We start from the raw sequence: 24568 nt of genomic DNA, 5'->3' as shown, positions 1-24568 counted from the left end.
AAGTATGCGACTGCCTTGTCAAAAACCCAGCACCGAGTTGCAAAGATATTTTGTGGTGCAGTTTCCTTTCATAGGCCTATATATTGACTGACATGTTACATCAGAAAAGAAACACACAAGAATATAACTGATCAAATAAAATTATTGTACTTTATTATTGTAACGTGAAAAACTTTTTGTTACGTGCTATCCAGTCAGCGGAAAAACTATATATAATTATAATCGACACAGTGGCACAGCACTAGAGTTGCTGCCTTACAATGCTTGCAGTGCCAGCGACCCAGGTTTGATCCCGACTATGGGTGCTTGTCCATACAGGGTTGTGTATGTTCTCCCCGTGATCACGTGGGTTTTCTCCGAGATCTTTGGTTTCATTCCACACTCCAGGGTTGCAGGTTAATTGGCTTGGTAAATTTTCCCTAGAGTGTGTAGGATAGTATAAGTATGCGGGGATCACTGGTTCAATGGATCTCTAAACTAAAAAAAAAACCCAAGCCATCCATAGTTTACAGGATAAAAGGAATAACGTTTAGTGCAAAATAAAGTCTGATTAAAGATAGTCCAAGTGTCTACAATGTGTAGATGGACTGCACTCCAGTTGGTGGTAGGATGGTGCTTTATGACGTGATTTGCGGGGAAAAAAGTGGTAAATAAGTTTCTTGTGTATAGGCAGAATGAGATCGAGGAAACACTGAGTGAACTGAAGAAGAAATATGAATGTGAACGAAATATGCTTATCGAAGAGAATAAGAAATTTTCAACTGAAAATGATCGAGTAAGTCACCAATTCGCCAATAGTATTCCTTCAAATATTATTGTCATCTTCAATTCTAACATTTTAAAGTCTATCGAGAAAAACACATATGCATTTTTTTTTAAAAATGTTTTTTACTGTCACATGTACCGAGGTACAATGAAAAACGTTTTGTTACATGCCGCCATTGCCGGCCCGCGGATAACTTCTACCGCGGGCCCGGCATGGACTTACCATCACCCCTGGAGGGGAGCTTCGACCGCCGGCCCTGCAGTCTACGGTGCTTCTGGCTGCGGCAGGGACTTTAAATCTCAACCGCCGGCCTGCGGCCTACACAATCTTGAAGCCGCGGTCTCCGGTGAGGAAAGACCGATCCTGGACTGGACTCTGGACTCTGGTCCTGTCCACGGGGGGGGGGGGGGGGGGGGGGGGAATGGAGGAGGACGGCCAACATTTTTTGTGCCTTCCACCACAGTGATGAATGCTGTGTTGGATGTTTATGTTACATGTTGTGTCCTGTTTATGCATTTTATTATTTTGTTAACCCATCTTTATGCTTTGTATGGAACTGATTTTTAAATTATGTAAAGCACTTTGGGGTCAATGAAAATTGACTATAAATGTGCTATATAAATAAACTTATTATTATTATTATTATCCAGTCAAGGAAAAGACTATTACACAGGATTGCAATCGTGTAGTGTATAAGCTGGATGGATCTGTTTGGGGTGATATTAATTTTTGGATGGGAAAACAAATTTAATCTCCAAAGCTTTTTTTTTTACACTGCTTGTCAATAGCATCTGGGTATTTGTGGAGCGTTTTAGCATTGTAAGAGAAAAGATTACTGTGAGGAATCAATCAGATGCTGTATAGGAAGGAACTGCAGATGCTGGTTTAAACCAAAGATAGACACAAAATGCTGGAGTAACTCAGCGGGACAGGCAGCATCTCTGGAGAGAAGATATGGGTTACGTTTTGGGTCAAGAATTATTTCATTTCATATTTTGCTTGGGCAGTGGTATGAAAATCGATTTATCTAATTCAAGTAACCCCTGCATTCCCTATGCATCCCTTCCCCACCCAAGTTGCACCAGGTTCTCGTTCTCACCTAGCAAACAGCTAACAATGGCCTGTTTCTTTTATCATTGTTACTTTTTTTGCATACAGATGTATACTAACCTAAATAATGGCAAAATGGCAAATATTAACCCGGTTATACATAGACATAGATTCGTAGACAATAGGTGCAGGAGGAGGCCATTCGACCCTTCGAGCCTGCACCGCCATTCAACGTGATCATGGCTGATCATTCACAATCAGTACCCCGTTCCTGCCTTCTCCCCATACCCCTTGATTCCGCTAAGAGCTCTATCAAACTCTCTTTTGAATGCATCCAGTGAATCGGCCTCCACTGATTTCTGAGGCAGAGAATTCCACAGATTCACATCTCTCTGTGTGAAAAAGTTTTTAATCATCACAGTTCTAATGGCCTACCCCTTATTCTTAAACGGTGGCCCCGGTTCAGGACTCCCCCAACATTGGGACCCTGTTTCACGTAAGTTGTGCACGTATGCTGGACATATACATAGTTTGATAAATAAATTCTATTTAAAAATACTTAAATTCATGTGGTCAGAATCTGCTAATCTGGGGTATTTAACAGAAATGTTTCCATAGGCTTGAAAAATACAGATTTTTAAAAATGTTTCACTTTCATTAACTTCCTTCTGATAAATTGGATAACGTCAGCTGACCTTGGTTCCAGAATAAATTAATAATTTTTAACATTATTTGTTTTTGGCACTTGTCCATTCCAAACTGTGCCTGAGAATGGAGTTAACTACATTGGTAGGTCAAACATTCTCATGAAGCCAGACTGTATAAGGGTCAATTTATTTCTTGGAAGGACATTGGTTATTGTTGGTGAACCTTTAAAAAAAAATTCAACTCTTTACTGAATTATTTAAAGCTGCCATGCTGAAATTTGAAGATAGTCACAAAAAGCTGCAGTAACTCAGTGGGTCAGACAGCATCTCTGGAGAAAAGGAATAGATGACGTTTCGGGTCTGAAGAAAGGTCTCCGCCTGAAACGTCGCCTATTCCTTTTCCTCAGGGATGCTGTCTGACCCCCGCTGAATTACTCCAACGTTTTGTGTCTATCTTCGGTTTAAACCAGCATCTGCAGTTCCTTCCGACACATGCTGCAATTTGAGTCTGTCTTTACATTGATGGCCCAGAACTCTGGCTGCTCACCGCTTATTTACAATGTCACCTGGGCTTGCTATTGGAAAGTTTCTCTTGGTTTTGGCTTGTTGTGGTTGCTCAATATTTTTTGGGGGGGGAAGTATTCATACATGGACATTGGATGATTATGGAATATTGTTATGGAATATACATGTTTATCTTGAGCTGTCACAAACTTGTGGAATTATATTTAATGATACTATTATTAATTACTATTATTAAGCTCTTGTGACATTGAGACTTTTTTGGAATCAGATAGTATTCTGGTTCGACATGTAAAATATTCGCAGACAGTCCACTGGTACATATTTCTGTTTTTCCTATTTTCTAAAATACAGTGGTTTTTGATTTTCAGATGTGCACATTTGTGGACAAGCTGACAGCCCAAAACAGGCGGCTTGAGGATGAATTGCAGGATCTTGCAGCCAGAAAAGAGTCTGTGGCTCATTGGGAAGCTCAGATTGCAGAAATTATACAATGGTAGGTAGCAGTCTTTGTGAATAAACATTAGTTCCGTTTAGTTTATTGTCACGTGTACCGAGGTACAGTGAAAACCTTTTGTTCTTCATGTTCCTCAATCCCCTGCATTTGAACAATGTCATGGGCTCCAGTTTGAAGTCGCCACCTTCATTCAATGGGCAGTGATGTGGTTCAAGGTTCTGACACTTCACTGATTGTATTCCTTAATAGGTGGGATTTGTCCATGCAATAAATCAATGTTAGAAAAATAGATCTTTGAATAAGGGGCTCTTCAACAAAGAGCTTCTTGTTGGCTCAGTTTAGTTTATTGTCACGTGTACTGAGGTACACTGAAAACCTTTTGTTGCGTGCTACAGAAAGACAATACATGATTATTACAATCGAGCCATTTACAGTGTATGATGAGGGTATAACATTTAGTGCAAGGTAAAGCGAGCAAAGTCCGATCAAAGATAGCCCAAGGGTCATCAAAGAGGTAGATAATAGTTCAGCATTGCTCTCTGGTTGTGGTAGGATGGTTCAGTTGCCAGATAACAGCTGGGAAGAAACTGCCCCCGAATCTGGTGATGTGCATTTTCACACCTCCTTATTATTGTGTAAAGATTGGAATCTATCTACTCTGAGATCATACATGTAGCTAACCCACAATTGTAGAGCCTTCAATCTACTTGTGCTGTATACTTTTAGGGTGAGTGATGAGAAAGATGCAAGAGGATATCTGCAAGCCCTGGCCTCCAAGATGACAGAAGAACTTGAATCCCTCCGCAATTCTAGCCTTGGTTCAAGAACACTGGTATGATTTATAATAGTTATTTTCTCTGTGTGAAGTCCTGATCGTTTTTTTAAACAATTTTGATTCATGAGAGAATGGTAGTCTTTCTTCAAACCAAAGGAAATAATTTGTTGAAGAAATATAAAATTATAGCCTTCTAAAAATCTTACTCTTTAGAAAGCATGCTAAAACACAATTTAATGGTGAATAATTTCATGCATGACGCATAAAGCATGTATTTTTCCGCAATGAGGAACATTTTGTCACGATTCATCTGTATATCTACATAATCAGCAAATCTTTAAACCAACAATACAAAATAGTGAAATATTGCTCTGCCTCTAATTGGTAAATGTAACTTATTAGAATTTCTAGTCACGCACATAAAATATTTTGACAGAAAACTATGTACTTCATGTGGATTAATGGTAAACTATCTTCAACTGAAGAAAAATGTTATGAAGGTTTTGATTCCACTTTTTTGATAATAGAGTAACAAACAAAAGTCTGGAATATGAAACATAGAATAGTACAGCACAGGAACAGGCCCTTCGGCCCACAAGGTCTGTGCTGAACATGATGCCAAGACCATCTCTGAACTGCCTGCACGTAATCCATATCCTTCCATTCCCTGCATATCCATGTGCCTTTTAAATGCAATTCAGGCAGCACATTCCATGCAGGCACCACATTTTGTGTAAATAAACTTGTTGTGCACATCTCCTTTAAACTTTGCCTCTCTGGCCTTAAAGCTATGCCCTCTAGTCTGACATTTCCCTCCTGGGAAAAAGGTTCTAACTGTCAACCCTATCTATGCCTCTCATAATTTTATCTACTTCAAGCAGATCTCTCCTCAACCTCTGAAATTCCAGAGAAAGCAACCTAAGTCTCTCTAGTCTCTCCCTGTAACTAATACCTAATCCAGACATCATTCTGGTAAACCCTTTCTGAACCCTTACCAAAATCTCCACAGTCTTCCTGTAATGGGGTGACCAGAACTATACCTAATACCCCAAATTCAGTCTAACCAAAGTCCTATAAAGCTGCATCATGACCTCCTATCTCAATGCCCTGAATCAATGAAGCCATGTACTTGACCACTCTATCCACTTGTGTTGCCACCTTCAGGGAGTTATGGACTTGGACCCCAAGATCCCTCTGTACAGTGCATTCAGAAAGTATTCAGACCGCTTCACTTTTTCCACATTTTGTTACGTTACAGCCTTATTCTAACATGGATTAAATTATTTTTTTTTATCATCAATCTATACCCAATACTCCATAATAAAACAAAGTGAAAACAGGTGTTTAGAAATGTTTGCAAAGTAATTAAAAATAAATAACTGAAATATCACATTGACATAAGTATTCAGACCCTTTACTCAATACTTTGTTGAGGCACCTTTGGCAGCGATTACAGCCTCAAGTCTTCTTGGGTATGACGCTACAAGCTTGGCACACCTGTATTTGGGTAATTTCTCCCATTCTTCTCGGCAGATCCTCTCAAGCTCTGTCAGGTTGGATGGGGAGCGTCGATGCACAGCTATTTTCAGGCCGCTCCGGAGATATACGATCGGGTTCAAGTCCGGGCTCTGGCTGGGCCACTCAAGGACATTCACAGACTTGTCACGAAGCCACTCCTGCGTTGTTTTGGCTGTGTGCTTAGGGTCGTTGTCCTGTTGGAAGGTGAACCTCTGCCCCATTCTGGGGTCCAGAACACCCAGGAGCAGGTTTTCATCAATGACCTCTCTGTACTTTGCTCCGTTCATCTTTCCCTTGATCTTGACTGGTTTCCCAGTTCCTGCCGCTGAAAAACATCCCCACAGCATGATGCTGCCACCACCATGCTTCACCGTAGGTATGGTATTGGCCAGGTGATGAGCGGTGCCTGGTTTCCTCCAGACGTGACACTTGGCATTCAGGCCAAAGAGCTCAATCTTGGTTTCATCAGACCAGAGAATCTTGTTTCTCATGCCTTTTGGCAAACTCCATGTGGGCGTTTTACTGAGGAGTAGCTTCTGTCTGGCCACTCTACCATAAAGGCCTGATTGGTGGAGTGCTGCAGATATAGTTGTCCTTCTGGAAGGTTCTCCCATCTGCACAGAAGAACTCTGCAGCTCTGTGAGAGTGACCATCGGGTTCTTGTTCACCTCCCTGACCAAGGCCCTTCTCCCCCGATTGCTCAGTTTGGCCGGGTGGCCAGCTCTATGAAGAGTCCTGGTGGAAACAGGATGCACCGAAGCTCAATTTTGAGTGTCATAGCAAAGGACCTGAATACTTATGTAAATGTGATATTTCAGTTATTTATTTTTAATTACTTTGCAAACATTTCTAAACACCTGTTTTCCCTTTTTTTATTATGAGGTATTGTGTGTAGATTGATGATAAAAAAAAATTTAAATCCATTTTGGAATAAGGCTGTAACATAACAAAATGTGGAAAAAGTGAAAAGTGAAGTTAAACTCCACCTGCCATTTCTCCACCAATTTCTGTAGCTGATCTAAATCTCGCTGGATATTTTGAGCCTTCCTCTCGGTCCGCGACCCCAGCAATCTTGGTGTTTAAGAAGGAACTGCAGACGCTGGAAAATCGAAGGTAGACAAAAATGCTGGAGAAACTCAGCGGGTGAGACAGCATCTATGGAGCGAAGGAAAAGGCAACATTTAGGGCCGAAACCCTTCTTCAGACTGATGTAGGGTGGGGGGGGGGGAGAAGAAAGGAAGAGGTGGAGCCAGTGGGCTGAGGGAGAGTTGAGAAAGGGAAGAGAAAGCAGGGACTACCTGAAATTACAGAAGTCAATGTTCATACCCGCTGGAGTGCAAACTGTCCAAGCAAAATATGAAGTGCTGCTCCTCCAATTTACGATGGTCCTCACTCTGGCCATGGAGGAGGCCCAGGACTGAAAGGTCGGGTACGGAATGGGAGGGGGAGTTGAAATGCTGAGCCACCGGGAGATCAGGTTGGTTATTGCGGACCGAGCGGAGGTGTTGGGCAAAGCGATCGCTAAGCCTATGCTTGGTCTCACCGATGTAGAGCAGCTGACATCTAGAGCAGCGGATGCAATAGATGAGGTTGGAGGAGGTGCAAGTGAACCTCTGCCGCACATAGAAAGACTGCTTGGGTCCTTGGATGGAGTCAAGGGGGGACTCTGAACTTTGATCAACTGGCCTTTAAATGACTCCCACATGTCATATGTGACCATTCCCAATAACAACTGTTCCCAAAGTACCCTCCTGAGCTCCTGCTATGGATATGAAAACTGTATTGACATTAAACTGTTGGAATGCCTTGCCGACAATGACCCCCATCTCAACCAGAAACGTCACCTATTCCTTTTCTCCCGAAATGCTGTCTGACGCGCTGAGTTACTCCAGCTTTTTGTGTCTATCTTCAGTTTAAACCAGCATCTGCAGTTCCTTCCTACACATCACCCTTTTAGGAATTTGTTTTGCATTTAGTTTTTCCTGTTATTGAATTTAAAAAAGTGAGCCTTGATGCCGCCTTAACTTAGAATCTATTGAATCCTGAGACATTGGATATTCATTGGCTATTTTTAAGGTAGGGATAGATAGATTCTTGATTAATATGGGTGTTGGAGGTTCTGCGGAAAAGGCAAGAGAAATGGGGTTAGGAGAGATAGATCAGCCATGATTGAATGGCGGAGTAGACGTGATGGGCCAAATGGCCTAATTCTGCTCCTATCACTGATGACCTTGTGACATTGGAAACAAAATTAGCATCAGTATTGACATAGGAAAAACAAATTAACGCTGAATTTTACAATAGACAATAGGTGCAGGAGTAGGCCTCTGTATTCGGCCATTCGGCCTTCGAGCCAGTACCGCCATTTACTGTGACCAAATGTTAACAGCCCCTGTATGTTAACAATCAGCAACTACCCTCGATGAATATTATTGCGTTAACTGGTCTTTGTTAATTCTCTACGTCTTCTTGTTTGCTTCTCCAGGATCCTCTGTGGAAAGTGAGACGCAGTGCAAAGTTGGATATGTCGGCTAGATTGGAGTTACAGTCAGCGCTTGAAGCAGAGATACGTGCTAAGCAGTTAGTGCAGGAAGAGCTAAGTCGGGTGAAAGCGACGAACATGGCTTTTGAGAGGTATGGTGTTCATTATTAAGAATTCCTATGAATTAAAGTTTGCGTTCGGTTGCACTCTGCTCATTTTCTCAGCGCTGAAAAGGCCCATATAAATGTCATCTTTGACCATTGCATTCTAAACGTTAATCTAAAGCATTATGCTGGAAGATCATATTTCAGAAGGCTATTTGCAGTAACTGTTTGTTACGCTTTCATCTTTTATTTATTAACTTTAAATCTAAATTGATCAGCTGTTAAATTTCTTTTTTTTTGTTAAATCTTTTACAATTTGGGTGTTTATGTGTAATGATTTTTTTTTTAAACGAGACCAGAAGCTGGCCATGTAACCTTCCTGTCTCCGTCCCCATCCCGATGTATCAAAGGTTTCAACGGTTTCAAAAGTCTTTTATTATCATATGTACCAATTAAGATACAGTGATATGCGAATTACTGTACAGCCGTACTAAGAAAAGCAACAAGACACACAACTACATAAAAGCTAACATAAACATCCACCACAGCGGACACCCCACATTCCTCACTGTGATGGAAGGCAGTAAAGTCCAATCTTCTTCCCGCATTCTTCTCCCACGGTCGTCAGGCAGTTGAACCATCCATCGGGGCGATCAAAGCTCCCGCAGCCGTTGGTCGAATCTCCCGCATCGGGGCGATCGAAGCTTCTGCAGCTTCGAGTTCCCGAAGTCGGTCTCTGACCAGAGACCGCGGGCTCCACGATGTTAAATTCCGCGGGCACCGCTGTAGAGCTCAGAGGTCGACCCCTGGCAAAGGGATTGCGGACTCCACGATATTAAGTTCGCAGGCACCTGCGGTGCAGAGTCCGGTCAGTCTCCAGCAAAGGCCGCCAACTCCACGATGTTGGGCCGCTGTGCGGATGGAGATACGATACGGGAAAAAATCACATCTCCATCGAGTTAAGAGATTGGAAAAAGTTTCCCCCAATCTGCTCCCCCCCCACGTAAAAGAAGCTGAAGAACACTAAAAACTTACGTCTAACACATACTTTAACAAAAATTAAGAAGAAAGGGACAGACAGACTGTTGGCGAGGCATTGCTGGCGCCACCCGGTGGTCATCATGAGATCGATGCTCATTATCTTACCGAATTGCAACCCCCAAGCCTCCTCTTAATAATATCCCTTGAGTCCAAATATCTTTTGAGTTTTGGTCTCAAATATATTCAACAACAGAGAACCTACATCCCTCTGGGTTCAAGAATTCCAGAGAAACCTGGGTGAAGAAATCTCTCATCTTGGTTCTAAAGTTTAGTTTAGTTTAGAGATACAGCACGGCAACAGGCCCTTCGGCACACCGAGTCCGCACCGACCAGCGATCCCTGAACATTAACACTATCCTACTGTATGTAGCTATGATGGGACAATTTATATTTATACAAAGCCAATTAACCTACATACCTGTACGTCTTTGGAGTGTGGGAGGAAACTGAAGATCTCTGAAACAACCCACGCAGGTCACGGGGGGAACATACAAACTCCGTACAGACAAGTACCCGTAGTCAGGATCAAACCCGGGTCTGTCGTTGGTCTGTGGTGCTGTAAGGCAGAAACTCTACCGCTGTGCCACCATACCGCCCCTGAAGGCCTAACCTCTTTCCCTTAGACCATGCCCTAAATCTAGTCTACCCGGTTAAGGGTTATAGTCAATCGGCATGTACCCAAGGTCGTGATTGGAGTCATGTGCCATTGGAGAAAGGAAGTGGCCATTCTGGAGAGCGTACAGCAGATATTCGCTAAGGTAGTACTAGGGCGGAGAAACTATGGTTTTCGAGATGAGACGTGGTTTCTAAAGATTGCTTCCTTTGGAGTAGAGAAGTGAAGAAGAACTTGAATGAATCCTGATCCATGTTTTGTAAAATTGTGAAGGAATTTAATGGAGTGAAGCAAGAAGGGACGTCTTACACATTGACCAGATGGTGATCAGGGGTGTTCAATTGAATGTTATCATCTGTGACTGTGCAAAAGTGAGGCGAATTTCTTTGTTTCGAATGTTGCAACAGCGACGTCGTTTTAAGAAAATATTAGATGTGTTTTAAATAAATTCAGGTGCAGGTTAGTTGGATTAATTTAGGAATAGCAGCAAAGATGCAATTGGCTGTAAATTATCTCGATCAGTTCCATTAGTTGATGCCAGCAAACCTTGTGACTGAAAGCACAAGTTTTGTTGGCAGCAAGTCATGGAAGTCAAGTCAAGTCAAGTCAATTTTATTTCTCTAGCACATTTTAAAAACAACTCTCGTTGACCAAAGTGCTTTAGATCAGTGCAGGTACTAAAGTGCTACATACAATGGTACATAGATTTAACAATACATACATAAAAACATCATACATCGCACCCTCAGAAGGAAGACTAGTCTGAAAGCATACAGCCCTACAGGCCCACATTACTACTGATACTACTGATTTGGATAGATAGATAGATATAGATATGCCATTTATTGTCACTATACATGTACAATGAAATTAAAAGCTGCTCGTACTCAGTGCATACATATAATTTAGTACAAAAAACAAGAAACAGAAAACAAAAACAAAAGGGAGAATGGGGGGGGGGGGGGGGGGGGGGGGGGGGGGGATAGGTGCACAATTCTGCAGCGCTATATACATATATACAGATGGAAGTCCGGGTGTTGGGCTGTGAAGTCAGTGCATGTTGCTGCTCTCCTAAGTGACCACTGCACACAGGGGTGTTGTGCTTCAGTGACCTATTGCGAAAGCATCCTCCCTCAAACTACTCCATTAGAGGTTGGACTGGAAACCCGAATCAGTTGCTGCATGTGGAGTCTGGTTGGCATCCGCGGTGAAGCTCCCGATATTACTATCCCAGTATTTTCAAAGCATGTCCTGGTATAGTAATAAGGTACAATTGAGTTGATTTTATGTTCATTATTATCTGGCCACAATGTTTAAAATGACATGGATGTCGTCTGAAGCAGTTTATGAAAAGCTGAAGCAGTTTTACAAAAATGTAAAATATATTTGCAATATTCTTTAACCTAGCAGTGAGTGAAAGCAGAGGCATCTGAGATCAGAGATCGTGGGTTTAAGGAGACAAAGGTATTGAGGACAAAGCTGTAAGTGGACAGCTCGGTTGATGAGGCAGGCATGTACGGAGAATCAAGATGAGCACTTGAATTGCAAGCACAGTTATGGTTCATGTGTTGGTAAATAGGATTAGTGCAGATAAGACTCGATAGTAAGGGCATGGTATGCCACAGGACCTGTTTCAATGCCATGATATTCAATGACGGACTTATAAAAGTAAATTTTCAATGCATATTTCACCTGACAGCAATTAAGCCTTGACCTGATCTTAAAAGTCCATCGTTAGAGTGGACAATCGCAACCTTTTTCGAAGGGTGGAAAGGACTAGAAGGCATAGTCTATGTTGAAAAGGGCAAAATCTAAAGGGAATTTCTGGTTATATATTCTTGTGTGGAATGTTCATTAGGATATTAAGATTCCTCTGCCAAAGATGCCACATATTGCAGCTTCTTAGTGACAAATGGAATGGCTGTGAATCCTCCCCATTCTGACTGTCCAAGTGAATTTAAAAGATTTAGTTTAGTTTAGAGATAGTGTGGACACAGGCCCTTCGGCCCACCGAGTCCATGTCGACAAATGATCATCCAAACACTAGTTCTATCCTACACACCAGGGACAATTTTATAGAACCATCTGTGGAATATGGGAGGAAACCGGAGCACCCGGAGAAAACCCACGCAGTCACGGGGAGAACGTACAAACTCTGTGCAGACAGCACCCGTAGTCAGGATGGAACCCGGGTCTCTGGCGCTGTGAGGCAGCAACTCTACCGCTGCACCACCATGCCGCACACATATTCTTGTGTAGAATGTCCATTAGGCCATCAAGATTCTTCTGCCAAAAATACCACATATTGCAGCATTTTGGTGACAAATGGAATATCTGTAAATCCTCCCCACTCTGACCTTCCATCTCCGTGAATTAAAACCTCAACAAATTCAATTCCACTCAAACATCAAACTTGTATCTGTCAAATTCATTTAGCTATTCTGCATTCTATTGTTCGTGATCTATTTTATAGTAAGCAGAAGGAAGCAGATGCCAAAAACCAGCAATTCATGGAGGAGATACTGAATTTAAAGAAGGAATTGGAGGAGAGTAGAGCCAGAACAGAAAAAGGTTAGTGATATTTGCTGCTTGAATCTACTTTACTGTGAGTTTCCAGTACAGATATGGACAGCTTTTTTTAAATGTTAAATCTGTATGGTGATTAACTTCTACTTTTTCCATTAAAGGACTCAAACTCCCCGATTTTCAAGACTCCATTTTTGACTACTTCAACACCTCTCCTGTTCCACATGACTTAGGATTTAAAGTAAGTGTTCTCTATATAGTGATCAGGTAAAACTCTCGAAAGGATATGTTATCCATGTGGAATCACAAGTTCTATTAGAGCAGAGAAGAGATTAGAAATACATCCTGAGTAAAGCAGGGCAGAAAAAACTGTACGTGGTGGGAAATATGAATTAAATTATGCAGAGATTGTAGAAAGTAATTTGGTGTATTCAACTGTAGGAAGGAACGGCAGATGCTGGTTTCAACCAAAGATAGACACAAGATGCTGGGGTCACTCAGTGGGACAGGCAGCATCTCCGGAGGGAAGGAATGGGTGGGTGATGTTTTGGGTCGAGATTAAGAAGGGTCTCAACCCAAAACGTCTCCCATTCCTTATCTCTAGAGATGCTGCCTGTCCCGCTGAGTGACTCCAGCATCTTGTGTCTATCTTTGATGTACTCAAGTGATTGATGTACTCATTTTCATGGTTTGAGCCAAAAAACAAAATGAATGCAGATTTAGTTCACACTCCATTTTTCCAATGCTAATTCTCCACAAATTTAAAATTTTGAAAGTGAATTGGATGTACACTTTATTGCATGGAGTTATGCTTATTCCAAACATCTCCCACAAATCTGTAAACTGTGTTGCTTTTAGTGGCCTCACTGTCTTCCTTTAAAAGAAATCTGATTATATCCCAATGCAGTGGTCTCTTTGCAAGAGATGGTGTCCTGATGAAAACCTTTCAGTCTGTGAAGGGAATTCACTAAGTGTGTTTTTCTCGTATCTGTTGCACTTAAGGGCTCTGTTTCATCCTCGTCTACATCATCTCTCCTAGCATTTTGGGAAGAAGTAAGTTTCAGTGCTTGCTTTGTCACCCTAACTGTTACAAACTTCATAAGCTGACCCTACGAACCAGCCGTGTTTCCTTCTGTGTTACTCACTTCTGTGTCGCTTTACGTGAAACTTCCTCTACTTGATTCCCACCGCTCGTGTTTGAAAAGCTATTAAAATAAACTGGTGATATTTCATACTTAACTTCCTAATTGCTGTTCCCATGACACTCAATCGGAAAAATAATCTTCCATTGATAACATAATTCAGCAATCTACTAAACACAAAATGTTGCCATTTTTTAATACATATTTTTTTGAAATCAGTGCATTTGAGAGAATTAATCAGCCTCAGGAGTTCAAATGAAATTAGACAAATGCTTTCAATTACCCCTCGTTAATTATTTCAGATAGTTTTAACTTGTTTTTATAATATATTTCGTTGTCTCTGTACTGTACACTGACAATGACAAATAAAATTGAATCTGAATCTGAATCTGTATATCTATGAGTGATTCAGATGTGGTCTCGAACTTTCATCTAGTAAAGATAAACACTTTATAGTACTTTTCTCGTTAGTCCCTAATTCGTGGGTCTGCTGAGGAGTTTACAGTCGATTATTTGAACTCCTGAATTTGACTCCAAATGTAACTAGCGAGCATGTAATTGATCTGGTACTTTGGAGCTTTGGAATTTACAAAAGCTAGGTGACCTGACATTTACACTTCCCTGTCTGATATGTTGTTTTAATGTATTGTTTCAATGATTCTTGTTTTCTGGCTATCTTTTTCAAACTTGATGTCTTCCATCAAGCCCTGCTTTTCAAAGAAAAGACATGTAAGAAAATATTTTGCTGTACCTGACAGCATCCATTCTTTAGTACATTGTAGACCAGGTTATGGTTCGAGAATAAATTACAATTGAAGTAAAGTAGTTCTTGTTACTTAATATGAATCATTATTTTTAAATGGTCTTTATGTTAAAGGATTTTGTGTGTGCTTTTTAAATATGTCCTCTGATAACTCAGTGTAAGGTACTCAAACAGATGGAGATCAAAGATCCAGTAGCTACATATAAAATTGTATAAAATAAAAATGCTGGAAATATTCCGTGACTTTGAAAACTGGAACACAGTGCCAAGCAAAACTCCGTTGAATACGAAGCTGTGTGATATTAATATTTAAGCTAACATGGAAAATAATGGAATTTCTCAGTTGATCAGGTAGAATCTTTGAAGAGAAAAACAGTGTCATCACAAATTGATAACTTTTTATCAAGCTGCTGGTACGTGTTATTTGTTGCGTAGGAAGGAATTGCAGATACTGTTTTAAACCAAAGATACTGGAGTAACTCAGCGGGACAGGCAGCATTGCTGGAGAGATGGAATGGGTGACGTTTCAGGGCAAAACCCTTCTTCAGACCTATTTAAACCAAAGATAGAAACAAAATGCTGGAGTAACTCAGCGGGACAGGCAGGCCTCGACCCGAACCGTCAACCATTCCTTCTCTCCAGAGCTGCTGCCTGTTCCGCTGAGTTACTCCAGCATTTTGTTGTTCTACATTGTTCTGAGATAGGATGTTGTGTTTATGACTTGCTCAGCAACCTCAACACGTAATCTAGCTTGTACTCCAGTACAGTATTACATGGTACAGTATTGTTAATGCACTACTCTTTAGGAAACGCATTTAAATAGTGTCTTTTAAACATTTATTATACTATTACAGTACTATTTGAAGGAAAGCTAATGTATTTCTCCAGTCACCTTGGGCATACTCGTATCTCAAACAGCACCTGAAATAAATATGCAGGAAGGAACTGCATATACTGGTTATACACTAAAGATAGACACAAAATGCTGGAATAACTCAGCGGGACGGGCAGCATGTCTGGATAGAAGGAACGTCGCCCATCCCTTCTCTCCACAGATACTGCATGTCCCGCTGAGTTACTGCGGCACTTTTTGTCTACCTAAAATAAATAATCTGATCATTTATTTCATTATTGTTACATGTTGGCTGTCACTTTTGTCACGTGTCAACTTTCTTTAAACAAAATCTGTGACGGAAGAGATAATGTTTTGTACAAAACATAATTTTAATGAATCTGTGAAGTAATAATTTGGCTCTTTGGGATGCAGTCTACGTAAAATGGTAGACACGGGGAACTGCAGATGCTGGTTTACCAAAAAAGAGGCGACATGCTGGAGTAATCCAATGGGTCCGGCTGCATCTCTGGAGAATGTGGTGAGGTGATGTTCCGAGCCGGGACCATTCTTCAGACTGATGGTAGTGGGGGGTAAAAAGCTGCAAGAGAGGAGGGGCTGGGGCAAAGTCTCGCACGTGATAGGTGGATACAGGTGAGGGGGGGGGGGGGGGTTGAATGGTAGACAAAGGCCAGAAATGAAAAGTAAGAAATCTATCTTGCGCCTTCTGTCTGTTTATCTCTGGCTTTTGTCCAACCTTCTGCCTATCCAAACCATCCCCCGCCTATATCCAGCCTATATCCACTTATCACTCACCAGGCTTAGTCATACCACTGTTACAATCAGTATGACCGAAAATGTTGCCTATCTATGTTCCCTAGAGCTGCTGCTTGACCTGCTGAGTTACTCCAGCACCAAGTAGAATGGTTGTTTTGTTCAATTGCTTATTTTGAGATCTGCAACCAACACCATCTTTGTTCTTGGGATCACTGGTGTGTCACAAGAGGAGGGATTACACACACTGGTCTTAAACCAGTTTGAGTTTAGAAAAATGAGAGGTTATGTTATTGAAATGCACAAAATTTCCACTGAGCTTGCTGGGGAGTACGGGAATGACATTGCCTTTGGCAGCAGTGTCTGGAAACAGTTTACGTTCTCAAAATCAGAGATGTTTGTTCTGGACAGAAGCGAGGAGAAGTTGGTTCATCTCGAAGGTAGACACAAAATGCTGGAGCAACTCAGCGGGACAGGCAGCGTCTCTGGATAGAAGGAATGGGTGACGCTACAGGTCGAGACCCTTCTTCAGACTGAGGGCCGGGAGTGTGAAAACGAGAGAGGGAAAGCAAGGGTTACTTGAAGTTAGAGAAGTCAATATGCATACCGCCCAAGCAAAGTATATTCCAAAGCACAGTTCAATAGAGTTTTTGACATCAAAGAATATGCAGTTTGCAGGTAAAATTGGCTCCATGCAAGCTCAGCCATGATCTTATTAAACGGCGTAAGGTTGAGGTGTGAATAGCCTTCTCCTTTTATTTCTATCATCTTAGATTTAATAATTTGATGGGCATCCAGAGACACACTTCTTCATCCCAGCTTATATTTTGATTGAAAAAGCTTGCTGCCACTTGTAAAAATAATGCATTAAAGTTGTTTTCAAGTGCAATTTTGGGTATGGTTTTTAAAACTTAATATTGTTACTTCTCGGAAACACCTCCTCGCGAACAGAAAGTAGATTGACTGAACTAATTATTTTCAAGCAATAATTTGAAACAGAATGTTTAAAACAGAACTTTATTCCAAATTGATATTTTCTAGAGTGGTTCTGTCAGTGAGGTTGATATTGGGGCCCTGAAACCAGAAGCATCTCCCCTTTCTCCATCACCCTCAGCTTCTTACCATGTGGGTCAAAGGGATGTAAGTACTATCAAATTTATGCACTTATTTAAAAGAAATCTTTCCAGTGAAATAAATGTAAAGCTACCGTATGAAGTATAGTATTCTCCTCAGAAAACTGATTTATAAATGGTAAATGGTAATTGAGGAATGCAGTTGAACAGAGGGATCTGGGAATAACTGTGCATAGTTCCCTGAAGGTGGAATCTCATGTAGATAGGGTGGTAAAGAAAGCTTTTGGTGTGCTGGCCTTTATAAATCAGAGCATTGAGTATAAAAGTTGGGATGTAATGTTAAAATTGTACAAGGCATTTGTGAGGCCAATTCTGGAGTATGGTGTACAATTTTGGTCGCCAAATTATAGGAAAGATGTCAACAAAATAGAGAGAGTACAGAGGAGATTTACTAGAATGTTGCCTGCGTTTCAGCAACTAAGTTACAGAGAAAGGTTAAACAAGTTAGGTCTTTATTCTTTGGTTAAGGGGAGACGATAGAGGTTTTTAAAATGATGAGAGGGATAGACAGAGTTGATGTGGATAAGCTTTTCGCATTGAGAGTAGGGAAGATTCAAACAAGAGGACATGAGTTGAGAATTAAGGGACAGAAGTTTAGGGGTAACATGAGGGGGAACTTCTTTACTCGGAGCGGTAGCTGTGTGGAATGACCTTCCAGTGGAAGTGGTGGAGGCAGGTTCGACATCATTTAAAAATAAATTGGATAGGCATATGGACGGTAAAGAAATGGAGGGTTATGGTCTGAGTGCAGGTAGATGGGACTAGGGGAGAATACGTGTTAGGCACAGACTAGAAGGGCCGAGATGGCCTGTTTCTGTGCTGTAATTGTTATATGTTTATATGGTAAAGGGCCTGTCCCACTTGGCCGTCATTTGCGCTTCATTTACGCGTTGTATGTAAAATAGGTCTGCACGCTGTGATGCGCGATGTCGCGCGCAAATCACGCGGCGTCGCATCGTTACGGACGTTGACGCACGGTGAGCTAACCATTCGTCACCACGCGATACACGTGAGACGTCGGGACGCCAGCGTGCATACGCCAATGCGTCAGCGTGCGTACGCGATACGCCACGCAGGTGGCGCGCGAGGATTTTGTTACACTACGAAATCCTGGAGCACCGCGCGATATCGCGTGCTACTGCATGCGACCACGCCTCACCATGCGCGATGCGTACATCACCCATGTGTACCCCACAAGTCACGACGCGTCAACCTATTTTACATATGACGCGTAAATGAGGTGTAAATGACGGCCAAGTGGGACAGCCCCTTTATGCTTTCAACACAATTTACCATTCGTTTGAATGCCGTGATCCTTGTTTGGTACTGTTTTAAGTAGTTTTTAATATAAAAATCGAAGGCACCAACCTCTGTTGATTTTATAACACTTTATTGAAAAGCTAACAAGAGACCATGGTATGAACATTAAATTCTCCTTTTTCCAGTCACAACCCCACCCCTTCCCTCCTTCCCACCCAGGAGCACATTCATTTCTCCCACTGTCCTACTTTCCACCCATATCCCTCCCTCCGCCTTTACATTCCTTCCACAGATGCTGCCTGGCCCACTGGGTCATTCCAGCACTTTGTGTCTTATTCAAAAATGATTATGGCACTGATCTGACTGCAATATTGTTTGTATAGCTATCATTACGGTAATGGCAGTCCAAACTCATGATCTGTAATTTGCTGATCTACTGAGAATATGGGAGGATTTCGTGGGAAGGTGGCATTAATTGTTCATGACAAAATCTACAAGCTGGTACCTTAACTTTTCCTTCTATTTTATTACATTTCAGGAGCCACTGACGCCTCATCAAACTACTCCTGCTGCTACATCTCCTATATTCGTACAACCTACTCCTTTGCCAAAGGTAATATTTTCTGTACACATTTCCTTACTAGGCCATTCAGCCCAATAAAGTTCTGCTGGCTCTCAGAGCAATTGCCTCCCATCCCTAGTTTGCAATGGTCTAGTCAATGATGATTCAAGTGAGTTTATTGTCATGTGTCCCTGATAGGACAATGAAATTCTTGCTTTGCTTCAGCACAACAGAACATAGTAGGCATTGACTACAGAACAGATCAGTGTGTCCATATACCATTATATAAATATATACGCACATGAATAAATAAACTGATAAAGTGCAAATAAACAGATAATGGACTATTAATGTTCAGAGTTTTGTTTGAGTTGAGTTCAATAGCCTGATGGCTGTGGGGAAGTAGCTATTCCTGAACCTGGTCGTTGCAGTCTTCAGTCTCCTGTACCTTCTACCTGAAGGCAGCAGGGAGATGAGTGTGTGGTCAGGATGGTGTGGGTCTTTGATGATACTGCCAGCCTTTTTGAGGCAGCGACTGCAATCGATCCCCTCGATGGTAGGGAGGTCAGAGCCGATGATGGACTGGGCAGTGTTTACTACTTTTTGTAGTCTTTTCCTCTCCTGGGTGCTCAAGTTGCCGAACCAAGCCACGATGCAACTGGTCAGCATGCTCTCTACTGTGCACCTGTAGAAGTTCGAGACAGTCCTCCTTAACATATTGACTCTCCGTAATCTTCTCAGGAAGTAGAGGCGCTGATGTGCTTTCTTTATAATTGCATCGGTGTTCTCGGACCAGGAGAGATCTTCAGATAAAGGACACACACCAAAATCCTATACTTCCAGCGGCGGAAGTCCGCAGGAACTGGAGGACAGAGATGTGTGGTGCATCCGTCACTGTTCCCGTTAGAAACCAGCGCCACTGCGTCGCTAATGTTTTCAACAATGATGAATGAATATTCACTCACACCTGCCCATGAAAACCTTTCTGATTCTCCCACCATCCACCTACACTAAAGAACATTTGCAACAGCCAGTTAACCCAACAACCAGCACTTGTTGGGGAAATGGGAGGAAACCAGAGTATTAGGGGAAGTCCGCATGAGCATGATGACGATGAGACTTTATTGTCACTTGCACCTGGCGAGGTACCGTCAAATTCTTTGTTTTTGCATACAAAATGCACAAAGGAGTCGCCACAACGGTGGCAGCGGGAACGTTACAAAACGTACTTGCCCCTTCGTCATTCCCCTTAGTTCTTGGCACCCCCATGCCAGGCCCTCCATCCTTCTCGACAATGTGGCCCCATACATACACGTCGGTCCGACTCCAGTCCCCCAGCTCCGACTCCAGCCCAACCCGTGACCCCCCCCACCCTGACACCCCGTCCTCACCCCCCATGACCCCGTGACCCCCCAGCCCCGTGACCCCGTCCCCCCCGACCCCGTCCCCCACTCTGACCCCCCCACCCCGTGACCCCGTCCCCCCCCGTGACCCCGTCCCCCACCCCGTGACCCGTCCCCCCCCTCGTGACCCCGTCCCCACCCCGTGACCCCGTCCCCCACCGTGACCCCGTCCCCCCCGTGACCCCCGTCCCCCACCCCGTGACCCCCGTCCCCCCCCACCCTGACCCCGTCCCCCCCCGTGACCCCGTCCCCCACCCCGTGACCCCCGTCCCCCACCCCGTGACCCGTCCCCCACCCCCGTGACCCCGTCCCCCCCCGTGACCCGTCCCCCACCCCGTGACCCCGACCCCCCCCCCGTCGTGACCCCGTCCCCCCGTGACCCCGTCCCCCCCCGTCCCCCACCCCGTGACCCCGTCCCCCACCCCGTGACCCCGTCCCCCACCCGTGACCCCGTCCCCCACCCCGTGACCCCGTCCCCCCGTGACCCCCACCCCGTGACCCCGTCCCCCACCCGTGACCCCGTCCCCCACCCCGTGACCCGTCCCCCCCCGTGACCCCGTCCCCCACCCCGTGACCCCGTCCCCACCTCGTGACCCCGTCCCCCACCGTGACCCCGTCCCCACCCCGTGACCCCGTCCCCCACCCCGTGACCCCGTCCCCCACCCCGTGACCCCGTCCCCCACCCCGTCCCCCACCCCGTGACCCCGTCCCCCACCCCCCCCGTCCCCCACCCCGTGACCCCGTCCCCCACCCCGTGACCCCGTCCCCCACCCGTGACCCCGTCCCCCACCCCGTGACCCCGTCCCCCCCCCGTGACCCCGTCCCCCACCCCGTGACCCCGTCCCCCACCCCGTGACCCCGTCCCCCCACCTCTGACCCCGTCCCCCACCCCGTGACCCCGTCCCCCCTCTCTGACCCCGTCCCCCCACCCCGTGACCCCGTCCCCCACTCTCGTGACCCCCGTCCCCCCCCGTGACCCGTGACCCCGTCCCCCACCCCCACCCCGTGACCCCGTCCCCCAGACTCCGTGACCCCGTCCCCCCCCCGTGACCCCGACTCCGACCCCGTCCCCCCCCGTGACCCCGTCCCCCACCCCGTGACCCCGTCCCCCACCCCCGACCCCGACCCCGTCCGTCCCCCCCCACCCCGTCCCCCATGACCCCGAGAGACTCCGACCCCCACCCCGTGACCCCCCCACCCTCCCCCACCCCTGACCCCGACCCCCCACCCTCCCCCGTCCCCTTGACCCTGAGACTCCGTTGGAGGCTCCGACCCGGCCTGGTCCTGGCATGGTTACAGGGAGAATGTGCAAACTCCCCCCAAGTCAAACTGAACCCAGGTCGCAGGAAACGTGAGATGGTTGGACTAGTTGCCGTGCCATTTGGGCACCAAGAATAATGTCTGTAAAATGAAACTAAATATTCAAAATGATAGGTTCAATGCCAACTTAATCCCAATCTCTGTTTAAAAAGGTAAATAATTGAAGCAGTCTTGTTCAGTGGCCATTTCTGATTTTGTATCCTTTCCATGTTTCTTTAAATTTCCCAGCCTAAAGCCCACCAAGTCAGCATCAGAAACTTCTCCAGCCCGACCCAGTGTAGCCATTGCACCTCTCTGATGGTGGGTTTAGTACGACAGGGCTATGCCTGCGACGGTGAGTACTACAATAGCGTCATCTGTATTAACACTTGTTATAGCCTTCAGATTTAGTGGAGACATAAGAGATGCCGATACTGGAGTCAAATAAACTCAACTCATAGAGTGATACAGTGTGGCAACAGGCCCTTCGACCCAACTTGCCCACACCACCCAACATGTCCCAGCTACACGAGTCTCATCTGCCTCCATTTGGTCCATATTCCTCCAAACCTGTCCTATCCATGTACCTGGCCGACTGTTTCTTAAACATTGGGATAGTTGCTCCCTCAACTACTTCCTCTGGCAGCTTGTTCCATACACCCACAACCCTCCGTGTGAAAAAGTTACCCCTTAGATTCCTATTAAATCTTTACCCCTCCACCTTAAACCCATGTCCTCTGGTTCTCGATCCGTACACCTGGGCAAGAGACTCAGTGCATCTACCTGAGCTATTCCCCTCATCATTTTATACACCTGGAAGAACTGTGCAGGTTCAGGCGGCATCTGTGGAGGGAAATGGGACAGTTTAGAGCCCTGAGCCTTGATGTGGACGGAAGGAGAGGAGGGGAGATGGCCGGGTATAAAGAAGTTAGAGGGGACGGCAAGTGGTGAGGAGGAGTGGAGTCGAGTGCGGGAGAGAGGGGCGGAGATGGTGACAGGCGGGCATGCGATGTGACAAGGGGCTGATGCTGATGGAATCTGATGTAAAAGTATGGTTGAGTTTGGGATCAAATAAGAGAGGTAGGGTGGGTACATGGGAACGGGGGTGGGGGGGTGTTGATGCAGTGAGAGCAGCGGGTAGAGCTGCTGCCTCACAGCGCCAGAGCCCCGGTTTCAACCCTGACCTTGGGTGCTTGCTGTGCGGAGTTTGCACTCTCTCCCTGTGACTGCACGGGTTTCATCTGAGTGCTCCAGTTTCCTTCCACATCCCAAAGATGTGCGGGGTTAGTAGGTTTATTGGTTCCTGTAAATTGCCCCCAGTGAGTAGGAGTGGGTGAGAAAGTACTAGTGTGAACAGGTCATTGGTGCTCGGTGGGGCGAAGAGCCTATTCCCATGCTGTATCTCTAAACTAAACTCGAAAACTAAACGAAAGGGTATGTGTGGTAGAATCTGGATAGAAAGATAGGAAGATATGGAGGGAGAGGGAGAGGGAGAGATGTTCGTGTCCTCGGGTTGTGGATCCACCTGCAGCTTGACAGCGGTAATCTCCCCTCCGCTCTCTCACTCCCGAGGCAAGCCCTCGACCCGAAATGTAGGCTGCCCATTTCCTTCCGTAAATGCTGCCTGACCTTCCGAGTTCTTCCCCTTCAGAGTTAATGTTGGTTTCATGGTTTAAAACATACATTTGTTGAACCAATTTTCCACCTATTCTTATTGATTCAGTGCACTGTCGATAACATTGGGCAGAAAAATAGTGCAGTTACTGGGCAGCATCCAGATTGCTGCCCAGTTTCTTCAATGTACTCACACTGCAATAAAATGTATATATTGGATTGTGTAGTTAACCAAAGTTCACTTGTTCCACAGTTTGCTCATTTATCTGCCACGTGTTGTGCAAGGACAGTGCCCCTCAAGTGTGCCCGATACCATCTGAGCAAGCAAAGAGGCCGCTTGGAATAGATGTCCAGAGGGGAATAGGAACTGCCTACAAAGGCTATGTAAAGGTATGAAAACTGCTTCTCATTTAAGTATAGCAAAGAATCTATCGAATTCATGGTGTTTGCTCAATATTGGTAGTTAACACTAAGATGATAGAACAGGAGTTTAGTTGAGAGATACAGCGTGGAAACTGACTCCGTCAGCTCACCGAGTCCGTGCCGACCAGCGATCCCCGTACACTAACACTATCCTACACACTAAGGGCAATTTACAATTTTACCGAAGCCAATTAACCTACAAATCGGTCGGTCTTTGGAGTGTGGGAGGAAACCGGAGCACCCGAAGAAAACCCGCACAGGTCACAGGGAGAACTATAAACTATGTGCAGAGAGCACCCATAGTCAGGATCGAACACAGCTCTCTGGCAGTGTGAGGCAGCAACTCTATCACTGCGCGACTATTCCTCCAGTTTGTGGACTGAATGATGAAGCTGTGCCTGAGAAGGTGCCCTGTATGAATTTATTACATTTGGAATAGACCCAATACAGTTCGCACTATCACACAGCAGAAACATGGAGAGTCCATGCGACTGGAGGGGCAGGCAGCATAATGGTGGAGCTGCTGCCTCACAGCGCACGGGTTCCATCCTGACCACGGGTGCTGTCTGTATGGAGTATGTACATTCTCCCTGTGGCCACGTGGGTTTTCACCAGGTGCTCCAGTTTCCTACTCCATGCCAAAGGCGTGCGGGTTTGTAGATAATTGGCGTCTTTAAATTGCTCCTAATGTGTGGGCTGCGAATGTAGGATAACAGAACCAATGCACGGGTGATCGCTGGTCGGCATGGATTTGTTGTGCCAAAGAGCCTGTTTCCACACTATCTTTAAACTAAACTAAACTTAGTCATCGTCAACAATGTATCTCATGCAACAGGTAACCAACTGAGCTATGGTATTGAAA

General features: G+C 44.7%; 1 protein-coding gene across 1 annotated transcript in view; it reads left to right on the top strand.

Moving 5' to 3' along the window:
- The window catches only part of cdc42bpb (CDC42 binding protein kinase beta (DMPK-like)), a 198971-nt gene that overhangs the window by 156409 nt on the left and 17994 nt on the right, over positions 1 to 24568 (top strand). Inside the window, exons 16-25 of the mRNA XM_055641186.1 lie at positions 670 to 775; positions 3357 to 3481; positions 4169 to 4274; positions 8221 to 8369; positions 12449 to 12546; positions 12663 to 12742; positions 17054 to 17152; positions 18944 to 19018; positions 21919 to 22024; positions 23537 to 23673. Of these exons, the coding sequence (XP_055497161.1) occupies positions 670 to 775; positions 3357 to 3481; positions 4169 to 4274; positions 8221 to 8369; positions 12449 to 12546; positions 12663 to 12742; positions 17054 to 17152; positions 18944 to 19018; positions 21919 to 22024; positions 23537 to 23673 (1081 nt within the window). The remainder of the gene's footprint in view (positions 1 to 669; positions 776 to 3356; positions 3482 to 4168; positions 4275 to 8220; positions 8370 to 12448; positions 12547 to 12662; positions 12743 to 17053; positions 17153 to 18943; positions 19019 to 21918; positions 22025 to 23536; positions 23674 to 24568) is intronic.

This window comes from Leucoraja erinacea, chromosome 9 (genome assembly GCF_028641065.1).
Source record: "Leucoraja erinacea ecotype New England chromosome 9, Leri_hhj_1, whole genome shotgun sequence".
Classification (NCBI taxonomy): Eukaryota; Metazoa; Chordata; class Chondrichthyes; order Rajiformes; family Rajidae; genus Leucoraja; species Leucoraja erinaceus.
The sequence above is the reverse complement of the archived record's forward strand: the minus strand, read 5'-3'. Positions and strand labels throughout refer to the sequence as shown.